At 30.9% G+C, this 13,299-nt stretch overlaps 1 protein-coding gene across 1 annotated transcript; it reads right to left on the reverse strand.

The window, feature by feature from the left end:
• Positions 1-7,415: 7,415 nt before the first annotated feature.
• On the reverse strand, positions 7,416-8,858 carry LOC130946018 (3-ketoacyl-CoA synthase 5-like). Its single transcript, XM_057874702.1, has one exon. The coding sequence runs from the start codon at positions 8,856-8,858 to the stop codon at positions 7,416-7,418; it is 1,443 nt and encodes a 480-aa protein (XP_057730685.1).
• Positions 8,859-13,299: the final 4,441 nt, after the last annotated feature.

The raw sequence follows: 13,299 nt of genomic DNA on the forward strand, positions 1-13,299 counted from the left end.
AAATAAAATAATAAATAATAATAAATTAGCACCAATTTATTGATTATGGATATCATGAATATAAAATATAAATATTATACGTATAAAAATATGGATGTTAAATTAGAGAATTTAACAATTTCTGTTATACAACTCATATTTTACATATAGACTATTATAAAATATAAACAAAAATTAAGAAATAAAATTTTAAAAATAATTATTAACTCGTCATATTAAAATTAATAAATAAACATACATATAAATAGTAAATAAAAAATATTAAAATTATGATCCTTTGATATACATGTAAGATAATTTGAAATATATAACAAGACACATAGTTTAAAATTTAGTAATATTAATTATAAAATTTTATTAATTATGGATATTATATGTATGAAAGTATGAATGTTATGAGTATGAAATGATGGATGTTATTAATATGAAATTTTGGATGTTATATGTACTTTACCTAACTATGGATGTTATGTGTATTTATGAGTAAATTTGTTAATTGAATAAATGAATTTAAGTATTTGACATTCTTTTTTCAAATTTAATTATAGTAAATAAAATTTGAAAATATATGTAAATCAGAATAAATTATTACACTTTGAAAAATATGAAATAAATTTTTAAATTATCAATCAAAGATAGTGATTTAAAAAATTATACGTTGATTTAAATATATAATGTCTTTAAAAAAATTAAAACATTTTGAATCATGATTTATTAGTGCATATGTGAAATAATTTAAAATATATAATAAAATATAATTTAGAATTACATAATATTAATTATAAAAATATATTAATTATGAAAATTTTGTGTATGAATATATAAATGTTACATAATAAATAAAAAATATGCTTTTGTTATTATAATATAAATTAAATACCATAAATATAAATTATGTATATTCATTTAATAAAAATGTAAATTAATATATGTTTATAATATACTATTTAATATATGCAATTAATGTTTTTATATATAATAAATATTACAGTAAAAAAAATAAGTACGTAAATAGATAATATTTAAATTTTATTCATCTCATTAAATAAAATTAAAAATAGAAGGTTTTGTGGATTTTGATTCCTAAATTTGGTTACCAAATTTTTTTCTTAGTAGGTGATGTCTTTTTAGTTTTTACCGTCGCCTCCAAGAATTTAGTAGAAAAATACGTTACAGTTTACAATGATTAAGCACGGCAGATGGATAAATCACCACTCTGCCATGCATAATCACCAACCACAATTGAGCTTGGTTAAAAGATCCAACAATTTAGCATGACATTCCATTGTTATTAGCAATGACGGATCGGATTTAAAAAGTTGTCTGTAGAACAAAATATATAAAATATGATAATTTTTATAATTATATTATGATATTATAAAATATATGATTATTTTTTAAATTATTTAATTAATAAATTAAAATAATAAAATAATAATTTAAAATAATAACAAATAATTTAGAATTTTATTTTCTTAAATTTAATATTTTAAAAAGATTGAATAATCTTTTTAATGTCAATATAATCAAATATCTTTTTTTTATTTATGTCACTAAACAACATTTAAAAATTTATCTCTCATGTAATGATAAAACCAACTCTTTATGATGTTTATAACCGAAAAAGTTCTTTCAACTGATGTAGTTGTTAGGAGCAAAACTAAAGTCAACTTTAAAAGAAGAAATACTAATGGATAAATAATATTTTTTTCAAGTCTTTAACCAATTTTTGAGAAAGAGCACCAATCCTATTTAAGTCCGAAAATTGATCATTAGAACATACATCTAATAATATGAAGTTCTTAAGTTGACTATCAAGTGCCAAAAGTTGAGTGGACAAAAATTCTAATGGATATATCAAGGTTTTGAAAATCGGACCAAACCAGCCAGTTCAACCGGGTTAACCGAAAATTGGTCAAGTAACCGGTCCGGTTCACTTACAAAACTGTTCTGCAAAAAACCGGTGGAAAAACTGGCTGAATCGGCGGTTGACCGGAGAACCGGTCAAACCGGCCAGATTTTAGCTAGTACCGGTTTTCCTCCCCAAGATACGAAATGGAGCTGTTTTGGCGCTGGTTTAAAAAAAAGGGGGGAAGGGCCAAAGCCTGGGTTTGATGGTTTCTCTTCGAACTTCGAAGACTTCCCAACCCTAAGGTAGCGTTTGGTAGAGAGATAGAGACGAAAAGACGAAAACTGAGAGACAGAGACTAAGAGACAGAGATTGAAATAAATCTCAGTATTCTGTTTGGTGCAAAATCAGAGACAGAAATTGAAAAAAGAATGAAACTCTAATTTAATTTGCATAAAGAGTAAAATTGAAATTAATTAATTGAAATGAGGGTATTTTAGATATAAAATGTTATTAAAGTTTCAGTCTTCATCTCTAAAAATTTTAGTCCCCTGTGTCCCCACTTTTTAGAGGTACTGAAATACTGAAATTTTAGAGACATAGACAGAAATTTTAATACCAGTCTCTGAACCAACAAACATGATATTGAGTCTCAGTCTCTCAGTCTCTGTCTCAGTATCTCAAAACAAACGCTACCTAACTTTCTCGGTTTCTCTTCAACCTTTTTCCTACGCCACCGTCACCTCCAACAAACGCCGTAGGGAAGCATCACCGTCGCAGGTCGCAGGTCACCGTCGTGGGTCGCAGGTCACTGTCGCGGGTCGAAGGTCATCGTCGCGGATCGAGGTCAAAGGTCACTGTCGCGAGTTGAAGCATCATCGTGTTGGCGTCGTTTGGTCGTCGTCTTGGCGTCGTCGTGGTCGTAAGCTTGTCGTCGGCACCGAACCGTCACCGTCACCGAAGCATGGGTCATCGTCTGGCTCTGACCTTCTGTGCTCTCGGCCTCTCCCACGATGAGTACTCAGTAGTCAGTACTTCCATCTTTTCCTTCTTTCAATTAATTTTGTTTATCCGGTGACAAAATTGTATGAATCATTGAATTGGACAGATTTGAGTTCATGGTTCTTCTTCTGTTTTTTCAAATCTTTTCCTCCACCATCTTTCCCTCAATTTGTGACTTTCTCTCTCTTAGAGTCGAAGCTGAGCCTCTGTTCCATCCTCTTTTCATAGAGTTTCTTGGTGGGCGGCGACCTCTCATTGCCGTCTATGGTCGTGGCAGCATCATAGTACGACAGCAACTCCTTCCTCCCTTCTTCATTTCCATCTTTGACTAGTACTTCAGGTTTTTGCTCTATTTTCTCTTGTTGTTTTGTTTAGCTTTAATTCTATAGTTTGTACTACATTAGTTTAGTTGGATTTTTTATTTCCGTTAGTGGATTCTAGGTTGTTGGAATAAGGTAGTTCAGTTTGTAGATTTTAGGTTTGTTGCAAGTTTTGAGAATTGAAAATTTCTTGGTTGTCTGATGCTTTGATTGCTGATATAAGCTTGGTTACTTCTATTTATTATTGTGTTTGGCTGTATTAAGCGTGGAAGTTGTTGAATGGGTAAGCATTGCAGCTGAAGTTTGTTTGTTTATGTTGAATCTTTAATTCTATAGTTGTACTACATTAGTTTAGTTGGATTTTTTATTTCCGTTAGTGGATTCTAGGTTGTTGGAATAAGGTATTCAGTTTGTAGATTTTAGTTTGTTGCAAGTTTTGAGAATTGAAAATTTCTTGTCTTGGTTGTCTGATGCTTTGATTGCTGATATAAGCTTGGTTACTTCTATTTATTATTGTGTTTGGCTGTATTAAGCGTGGAAGTTGTTGAATGGGTAAGCATTGCAGCTGAAGTTTGTTTGTTTATGTTGAATTTGTACATTGTGTGCTAGGTGTTCGATTAAATGCCTCTGTGATGCTTTGAGTTTGAATTATATGTTGTAGTTACCATATAGTTTGAACCACTCTTTGTTTAGGCAAATTGTTCAAGAATAAATGCACTTTGGGTTGTCTCTTCATGCTTGTTTAAGTTATGAAACTCATGTTTATCCATTACTCATGGTAGCTCTTCATGCTTGTGCTTGATGTTATTTTTGTCATGAAAACACCTAAATGAGTGGAATGCTCAAAGTTCTTGTAATTTAGGTGATTTTATAGACATAATGCTTTAATTTTGTGAAGTGGTGGTGACTTTTAATGATAAATTATAGATAATTTATTTTGTGAAACTATTAAATTTTGAATTTTATTAGTTTAGAAATGATTGAATTTAAATTTTTAAAATTATGTATTGAATTTTTTATTTACTCTATATTTAATTAAATCGGTTCAACTACGGTTTAATTTCGGTTGAACCATTGAACCGTTGAATCAGTCACTTGACCGGTTTGATGACCGGTCTAGTTCTCGCAACCTTGGATATATAGAATTGAGTTAACTGGATCAACTTCTTCTTATCAAATGCAAAAAGTGAGTATCTTAGATTCAGACAAGCTACGCAAAGAAGTAATTCAGTATTCACCTTTGTAAAATGATTATTGAGTTCTTGAGGTTGTCTATCAACTACTTGATAGAATATCTCAATGAGAAAAATGATACAAATTTGAGATCTTTTGAGCTTCACGTGTTGATCTTCCTTGTGACAGAAATATATCATCTATTTTTTGAACAATAATATTATGTTTGTCGCGAAACAGTAAGACTTCATCAAGTAAAAGAGACCAAGTATCATCTCTTATATTTTGCAACAATTACTTTGACACTTTAACCAATGCCATAGCATTTACAATATCTTGATAATTCCTTTGTAACGCTTGAGATAATTTATTAGTAACTCCCAAGATATTTTTCATCAAGTGCAAGTTGAAAATGAATTCAAAAGATTGAATGACATTTCAATAAATGACATGCTTCAACTCTTTGTTCTGAATTATTTCTATCTTCCTCAACATATTCAAGAACATTGACTACGAAAAAAAAAAAAAAAGAAATCAATCTAAATATAATTTTAGTGTGAACTCCATCTAGTGTCTCCGCCTTTTTTAAAGCTATTTCTTGATTTAAACTAAGTCCACTAAAATTTTTTCCACTTTTTAATGCTTCAATTGTCTTAGTCATTTGACTATCACGATGCATATCTCTTCGTTTATACAAAGCTTTAACAATATTACACAAATTGGTTAACAAATTAAAAAAACAAAACAATTTCAACTTTTTTTTTTGCAACTGTTATACGAGTTAGTTAAAATGGGTGGGCAAAACACAATTCCATACAAATTTAAAAGTGCAATATAAAATTATAAATACAAAACATAAACCAAACAATAAGAAAAAGACACAATAATATAATATCAAATTAAGAATATAAATAATAAAAAAAATCCAAAAAAGTAAATGTTGCACTTGCACAATACAACTACAGTGACAGTGAGTCATCAACGCACAAACTACAAATTAATTGTAGTGAATCTCAAAAATAAATATTTCACAACATTGTTCCTTATCTTATAGCATCTTTCAATAAAGAGATCCACTGTAAACGTCATTCAAATTAATTTTCGACAACAACAAAATGTAATATCCTAATTCAATTATTCATCAATATACACAAATTTAAATAATCCAATTATTCAAATAACATCAAATTCATAAGTTTCACATAATCACAATAATTATTCAATTATTCAAACATAAATCACAATTTACAGTTTCACACTATCTTTATCAAAATCAAATTCTTACTGGAGAGGCGAGAGAGTCGGAGACGCAGAGGCAGAGCAGCAGAGATGACGACGGAGTGGCGAGACACTTAGAGACAATGAGTCGATGACGAATAGACAGAGTGGCGAGAGATGATGATGGAGTGGGCTGTGGGCGAGATTGTAAGACCGCTAGAGACAATGACGGAGCAAGGAGCCAACGACTGGCGGGAGAAAGAGTGAAAGCAGAAATAAGGAGTAGGTAAGCAGGGCAGGTTAGGAGCCAATGACTGGTGGGAGATAAATTGAACGTAAAACAATGAGTAGGCGAGGTCAGGAGATAGCGAGCCAGCGACGTCAGCGACACTGCGACAGTAACAAGGGCAGATCAGGAAGTGGGCGGCGAGTTGCACAGTTATGCAGGGCTGAAGAGCAAAGACAAAAATTGAAAAGGAGAAAGGTTGGGAATTTCAATTTTGGGGGTGGAGTCAAAATTATTTTAAAAGTGGAACAACTAATCTTTTTTATTGAAAAGTATTTAATAATCTTTTAAATTTTATTGGGGACATTTGTCTCTACTCAGCAGTGAATGAATCCGTCCCTGGTTAATAGTTTTCGAGTCTAACAATTTAGTAGAGAATATAGACCTATAAATAATATATTGTATTTTATAAAGTTTAAATTTTTTTATTGTATTTAGTTACATAACAAGTACAATTAAAATTTTATAAACTTTATAGAAGTGCTTACCATGGTTATAAATATATTTACAATAAAAATTTAAAATTTTATAAAACTAATAAAATATTTAATTATGTTGTTTATTTTCAAAAAAACATTAAAACCTTTATAAACTTTATTGGCAACCTAATATTATACACAATTGTCGATCCGACTAAATTAAATTATTTACATGAAATAAAATAGATATATATTTTGAGACAATACATGAAACTAAGGTGAATTTGAGTTTAGACGTGAGGTTCAAATTTTTTTAGACGAAGGATCAAACTTGTTCTTTGAAACGGTAAAATATTTGATATTCTTGTCTGGACGTAATAAATAGTATCTATAAAAAATATTTCGATATTTAAGTTAACAAAAGATTTAAATAGAATTAAGTGAATTGAAATTAAGAAATCAATGAATTTAATGGGGTATTTATAGAAGTAGGTGATGACTTGACCATCACTCATGAATCTTTCTCTGTAGTGGAAATAGTTTCTTCTTTTAGTATTTAAAAGTTATTCCATGTTAATAAAGTAGTGGTTAAGTTGTGAATTTTATCTGAAATAATAAATGACAAAGTCTTACTTGTTATGTAAGTTGGGTTGGACATGAGTTATGGCATTCGTGCTCTAAGTAAATCGGATAAGTTAACCTATATGACTTTTTGGACTAACCTGATTGAATTTATTGAGCTTCTATAGATCTTTTAAAAAATGAGACTAGTTTATCTAGACTACAGTTTTAATTTTGGGCCATGGTATGTATATTATACATGTATCTCATTTATACGAAATAAGTAACAAATTTATTTTTATATTCATTATATTCTAAAAAAAAAAAAAATTAGTGTGTTCACAATGATTTAGTACTATGAGTCTATGACCAACTGCTATTAAATCGATGTTGGATGAAGCGATTTATTTATGAGGCTTAAATGGTTATAACATGCAACAATTTACATGCATAAAATAGGATAAATATGTAAGTAAAAATGATTTAAGACCTTCGTGTAATATTAAATCTCATTTATTTGATTTGCGTATTTTACTCATTAATATTAGAGACAGGGTCCTCCAAGGGACAAACAGAACGTGATAATTTTAATGAATTAACAAAGGGTAGTGTTGAATACAATCTGCCCATGGAGCATTGTTGGGTTCACCAGATAGAGGCGTAACAGACTTGAGAAGCACACTAGTGCACTTGGGACCACTCCCCATGCCAAGCAACCAAACAGTGTCACCTTTTTTAACCCTTTGCTTGGCTTCCAGGTACGCAAGTTCATACCACAATGACGAAGAAGACTGGTTCCCGAACCTGTGCATTGTGGCCAATGCAGGTTCAATATCTCTTTCAGAAAGCCTCAGCGCTTTTCCCGTTTCCCTTATAACGCTCATGCCCGTACAAGGCAAGCAAATATGTTGTATCACGCTCATGAAATTCGGAACGTAAATCCCTTTGCCTTTGGAATCCTTCTTCAAGATCCTCAACTTAAAGAGGGACACAACATACCGAAGCGTTTCCGAGAGAGGCAACACTTGATAACCAAGAGCGGTTATGTTTGAACGAAGGGCTTCTCGAGCCACGTGAAGCACGTTCTTCCTTACGCTAAATCCGCGTTTTCCGACGGAATCTTCTTCCAATATAGCAGAAAGATAACCGTCGTCTAGGAAGGCGCTTTGGGTTCTTAGTGTCCTAAGAACCCTGTATTTTGCATTTTTCTTTAATTCATTCTTGTTGGAGAGAAGAATGGCTGCGCTTCCCATCCGGAAGATGCAGTTGAGGATCAACTTGGGTATCTCGTTGCCGGTGTACCAACCTGTTGACAGAATCTCTGTGCTTAGAACCATGGCGGTTGAGTTCTTGTGTACTCTCAGAAGTCTCTGAGCCATGTCTATGCCGAGTGCACTTGCACTGCAACCCGAACCAGAGATGTGGAAGCTCTTGACGTCGCTTCTCATGGAGTACTTGTTGATGACAATGGAGGACAAAGAAGGAGAGGGACAAAAGCAGCTGCAGTTAACTATGAGTATGTCTATGTCAATTGGTGAAACATTGGTTTTTGCGAAGAGGTCGTCAATGATGGGGAAGAGAAGCTTGTGAACCTCTCTAATGGCTTCGTTCTGGTCTGTTTTTGGAGGGATGAAGTGTAATGGAGAGGGAAGGTAAGTATTTTCGCTTTGTCCAGAAGCTTGGAGGGCTTTGGCCATGAAAGTTAAGCTTTTTGGTTCAAAGAGTTTAAACTGTGAAGCGTTCTCAATGAATGCCGCAAATGGCACTCTGCAATAGTTAGGAGGTTTAAGGCACGAGAAGTCAACAATGTAAACGGGAGAAGGCCTTGAGAGAAGCCACTTCAATAGGAAACACGTAAGTAGAAAACATAGAGGCAGAAAATGGAGCTTGGGTTCCAGTTTTTGGAGGATTAGAAACAGTTCAGAAGATGCAACAAAAAAGAGGGTACAAGACCACATGATGTGTGAGAGTTTTGAGAGGAGAAGCTTTGATAAGAGAGAAGCATGGCTTTGCTCGGAAATAGGTTCCATTGTTGCGCCAAATTGAGCTTATAGGTGCGCTCTACACAAGTAAAAGCTAAAAATAAATAGAAGTGTAGAATTACATAAAAGATAACAGATCAGACAGAGAGAGAATAGAGAAGAGAACGTGTATGTATGAGGTATTATGAATTGTATTGATTGATCTCAGTTACTTAACACACTGATGCAAAGCTTTATATAGCTGCATGCACCGACTCTATATAACTAGGTCAATTCGTTGGTACAAGTTACTATCTTAGTGTCTAGTGTTTGTTTAATTTATTTTTTATAATAAATTTTAAATATTTAAATGTGGTTTTATTTTATATTTTTTAAATTAAATATTAATTTTTAAGTTTTTTTACAAGTTTAACTCCACTTTTTAAGCATTATGGTAATTATTGTATAATTAACATACCAATTCTATTAAGTAATCAACTAGGAGCAACTAATAAAAAAATCACAAAAAATAAAAAATATCTAAAATATAACCAAAAAAATATCCGAAATATAATAAAAAAATATCTAAAATTATTATAAGAAATTATTCAAATTTTTAAATTTATAGTAAAAAAGAACGCATCATCTTTAAATATAAAAATATTTAAAACCTAACAAAAGAGAGTATCCAAAATTATTTTAAAAACAAAATCCAAAATCTAATAGAATGAAAGATCCAAAATTATTAGAAAAAAATCATTCGAAAACTAAATAAAAATTTAAAATAATTAAAAAAATCTAAAATAATTAAAAAAATATAAATTCTAAAACAAAAAAAATCCAAAACAATCATAAAAAACAAAAAAAAATCTAAAATTATTGTAAAAAATTATTTAAAATTCTTTTAATTATAATAAAGAAAAACGCATCAATTTTTAATATAGAAACATCTGAGACTTAACAAAAAAAATCCAAAATTATTTTTAAAAAATTCAAAACTAAATAAAATGAGACATTAAGAAACATCTAAAACTAATAACTAAAATTATTCAAAACTTAAGAAGAAGAATGAGAAGGTCCGGAGGAGAGGGTGCAGCGTCACGAAATGACAAGTTGCAGGGAAAGCACGCGCATTGCAGCGAGAGAGGTGGGTGGGGGGTGTTGCATGGAGAGGTGCGGTGTCGCAGTGATTAGGATTGGAGAGGAAGGGACGCAGTGCCACGGAAAAAAGGGCTGTGGGGGAGGACGTAGCGGCACGGAAGGGGCAATGGATCTTGTGAGCGTTTGAGAGGAATCGCAGCCGTGGGAGACAGGGGTTAAGGTTGGATAGCGCCTATTTTTTTATTCTAATCTTAATTTTAAAAATTTTAAAATAAATTTTTTAAAAAAATGTTTCAAAAATTTTAAAAAAATTATTCAGATTGACCACATATAGAGTGGTTTACAGATACTTTCTCCTAACTCATCTAACAATGCAACTTAAACACTAATTCTAGTACACCTAACTTCAGGTGGCTATTGTCTAGTGTCTACCTTTTTTAATTCCTTACTCTCATTTAAAACTTCCTCTTTCATCATATTAAGAATATCATAGTTTGGCCCTCCTTTGGTAATGCACATGCATGTTCAGTGATATACGGGCTATCCTTTATTAATGAAAAAAAATATTTTATATGATGGTTGGAAAAAAAAATAGAATATGGTTGAAAGTAATTATTATTCCCGCATTTTAGGTGAGATTTGTTCATTGGAGCCTACAACATTTTACCCCAGGGCTGCTAACCTGCTATGAAACCCTTCGGAAATCGGAATATCATAAATTGGGACAAGATATTTAATTTTGTCCTGAAATTATTTAACTTGTTTGAAAAGCTAAAACTGAAAAGAATAAAGGATATATCATATATGAATAATTATTATATTTACTATTGTACTAAGAGTTTTTTTTTTTTTTTTGAATGTATAAACTAAACATTTGGGATCAAATCCTTCTAAAATGAAAAAGTAAGAATATAATCACTCTTTTAATTAAAATATAAAGAGTTATACATGATATGAAGTTACAAATTTAATAATAATTAATTTTTTATTTTATTACTTTATTAATTTTCTTATTTTATAGTTTTTTTTGCTAAGGTTTTTTCTTTTTGTTTTTGTTTTATGTTAAATTTTTTCTTTTGTGTAATAAAGGTTAAATTCTAAGTTTTTTTATATTATAAAAATCTTGATATTATATCATACAATTACTTATTTTAAAAATTAAAATCAATAATATATATATAAATAATGATATATTTAACAAATTTGATGACATTACTCAGATTCATCGATATAGATATAATGATGTCTACGACTCAGGATAACCCTTTTTTAAAATTTTTATAATTGAGGACTTAATTCAACTTAAAAAATTGTGAGCACCAATAAAAAATTGTGAGCACCATGTTCAATCACTTAGCTTATTCATATCTTTCTTTCTTTTTTTTCCCCTTCCTTTTTAATAATCGGAAATGCTTGATTTTTTCTTTTAAAAATTAAAGAAGCTACAGAAGGGGGTCGTCTAATACAATCTATGGACAACCAAAAGAATAATCTACAAACCCAAGCTTATTAAGTACCATAACTCAGAAACAAAGAACTTAAACAACAAACAACAAGCAAAACCCAATTATATAATTGAATAATGTATGATTGTTTAGTGTGTGAAGTTTGCAATGCTGCAGTTTTGGATATGGTCCAATCCAGTAAGAATTTCAATATAGATTATATATCTCAAAATAATATGAACCTCTTAAGAGGGGAAAAAACCCTCTCAAACTTACATTTAGAGAAATTATATACGAAGGCTATTTACAAATTTGATTAATTAATATTATTAATATTATTGATATTATTATTGTTAATATTATTATGAATATTAATAAACGGTCACTAATCATTTAGTATTATTTGGTTGAAAAGACACAACTTTTTAAAGATTGTGTATGTTTAAAACATTGTGTCTATTGGCTAAAGGGATACAACTCTTTAAGAATTGTGTATGTTCAAAACATTGTATCTATTGGCAATAGAAAAGACACAACTATTTGTATACGTAACTAATCATAATTGCTATGTGCAATATGTATAAATAAGTCCTTATCCACTAATTCAGAAAAGAAGTACTAAGTGTACATATTAATCAACTATTAAGAGATTTTCTTTGTTCAAGAGAGTTGAGAATTTCTTACTATTGCTAATTAAGAAATTCTTAGGTTTCATTGTATCTTGGGAGAGTATTGTCATCAACCCTATAGCAACTAAGTGTGGGGACAAATATCTCTCTAAAGAAAGCGATCTAATCGTACCTTGAAACCATTACACAAATATAAGATTTTGTCATCTTCTCATACTAATATACCCAACAATTTTAGAGAGATATTTGTTGAAGATGGCACAAGATCAAAACACCACGTTCAATGTCATGAATCAAGAGTTTGTCAAAGTTAGATCGCTTTGATGGAACAAACTTCAACCGTTGGAAGGACAAGATGATGTTCCTTCTTTCGGTTCTCAATCTTGCATATGTGATTGACCCAAAGACTACAACCAATTGCCGATGCCACTGAAAATGTCACACCAGAAGAGAAAGAAAAGATCGTTCAATTGAAGAAGAAACGTGATGAAGATATTTTTGCATGTCGAGGTCATATTCTCAACACTTTATCCGACCGACTCTATGATCTCTACATGTCAATTCAATCACCATTGGAGATTTAAAAATCTTTGGAAGAAAAGTACAATACCGAACGACAAGGAACAGATAAGTTTATTATGATGAAATATTTTGAATTTATTATGAATGATACTATGCCTGTCATTGATCAAATTCATGAATTACAAATCCTTTTAAGTAGACTTCGTGATCTACAAGTGGTGATCCCTGAATCATTACAAGTTGGAGCAATTATTTCAAAATTGCCTTAATCTTAGAATGGTTATAGGAAGAAACTTTTACATCTTGGCGAGGACTTCACAATTGAGAAATTATTAAGGCATATACGTATAGAGGAGGAAATTCGAAAACGTGATGATGTGTATCTTTCTCAAAGTTCTCTAAAGTGAATCATATTGGTGAAAACAACACCAATAAGAAGAAAAGAAAGTTCTCTAAAGATTCAAAGCAAGATAAGAAGAGACAAAGAGAATGTTATCATTGTTACAAGAAAGGACACTATATCAAATAATGTAGACTTCTGAAAAAGGAAGCACCAAAGACCAACTTAGTGGAAGAGAAAGATCTAATTGCTATGGTTGCAGAAAAGGTACAAAACATGCATATTGGCATGGTTACAAAAGTCAACATAGCAACACAAGGAAAATCACTTGAGTGGTGGTTAGATTTTGGGGTTACTGTTCACGTTTGCAATGATCGCAACCAATTCAAAACATATGAAGAAGTGAACAATAGAGAAGTCTTGATGGGCAGTGACAACTCAGCCAAAATTTGTGGTCAAGGAATTGTGGAATT

This window comes from Arachis stenosperma, chromosome 8 (genome assembly GCF_014773155.1).
Source record: "Arachis stenosperma cultivar V10309 chromosome 8, arast.V10309.gnm1.PFL2, whole genome shotgun sequence".
NCBI classification, from domain to species: Eukaryota; Viridiplantae; Streptophyta; class Magnoliopsida; order Fabales; family Fabaceae; genus Arachis; species Arachis stenosperma.

Bases quoted from the DNA above. Each gene is read 5' to 3' on its own strand.
- LOC130946018 (XM_057874702.1), bottom strand. From the start codon at position 8,858: ATGGAACCTATTTCCGAGCAAAGCCATGCTTCTCTCTTATCAAAGCTT.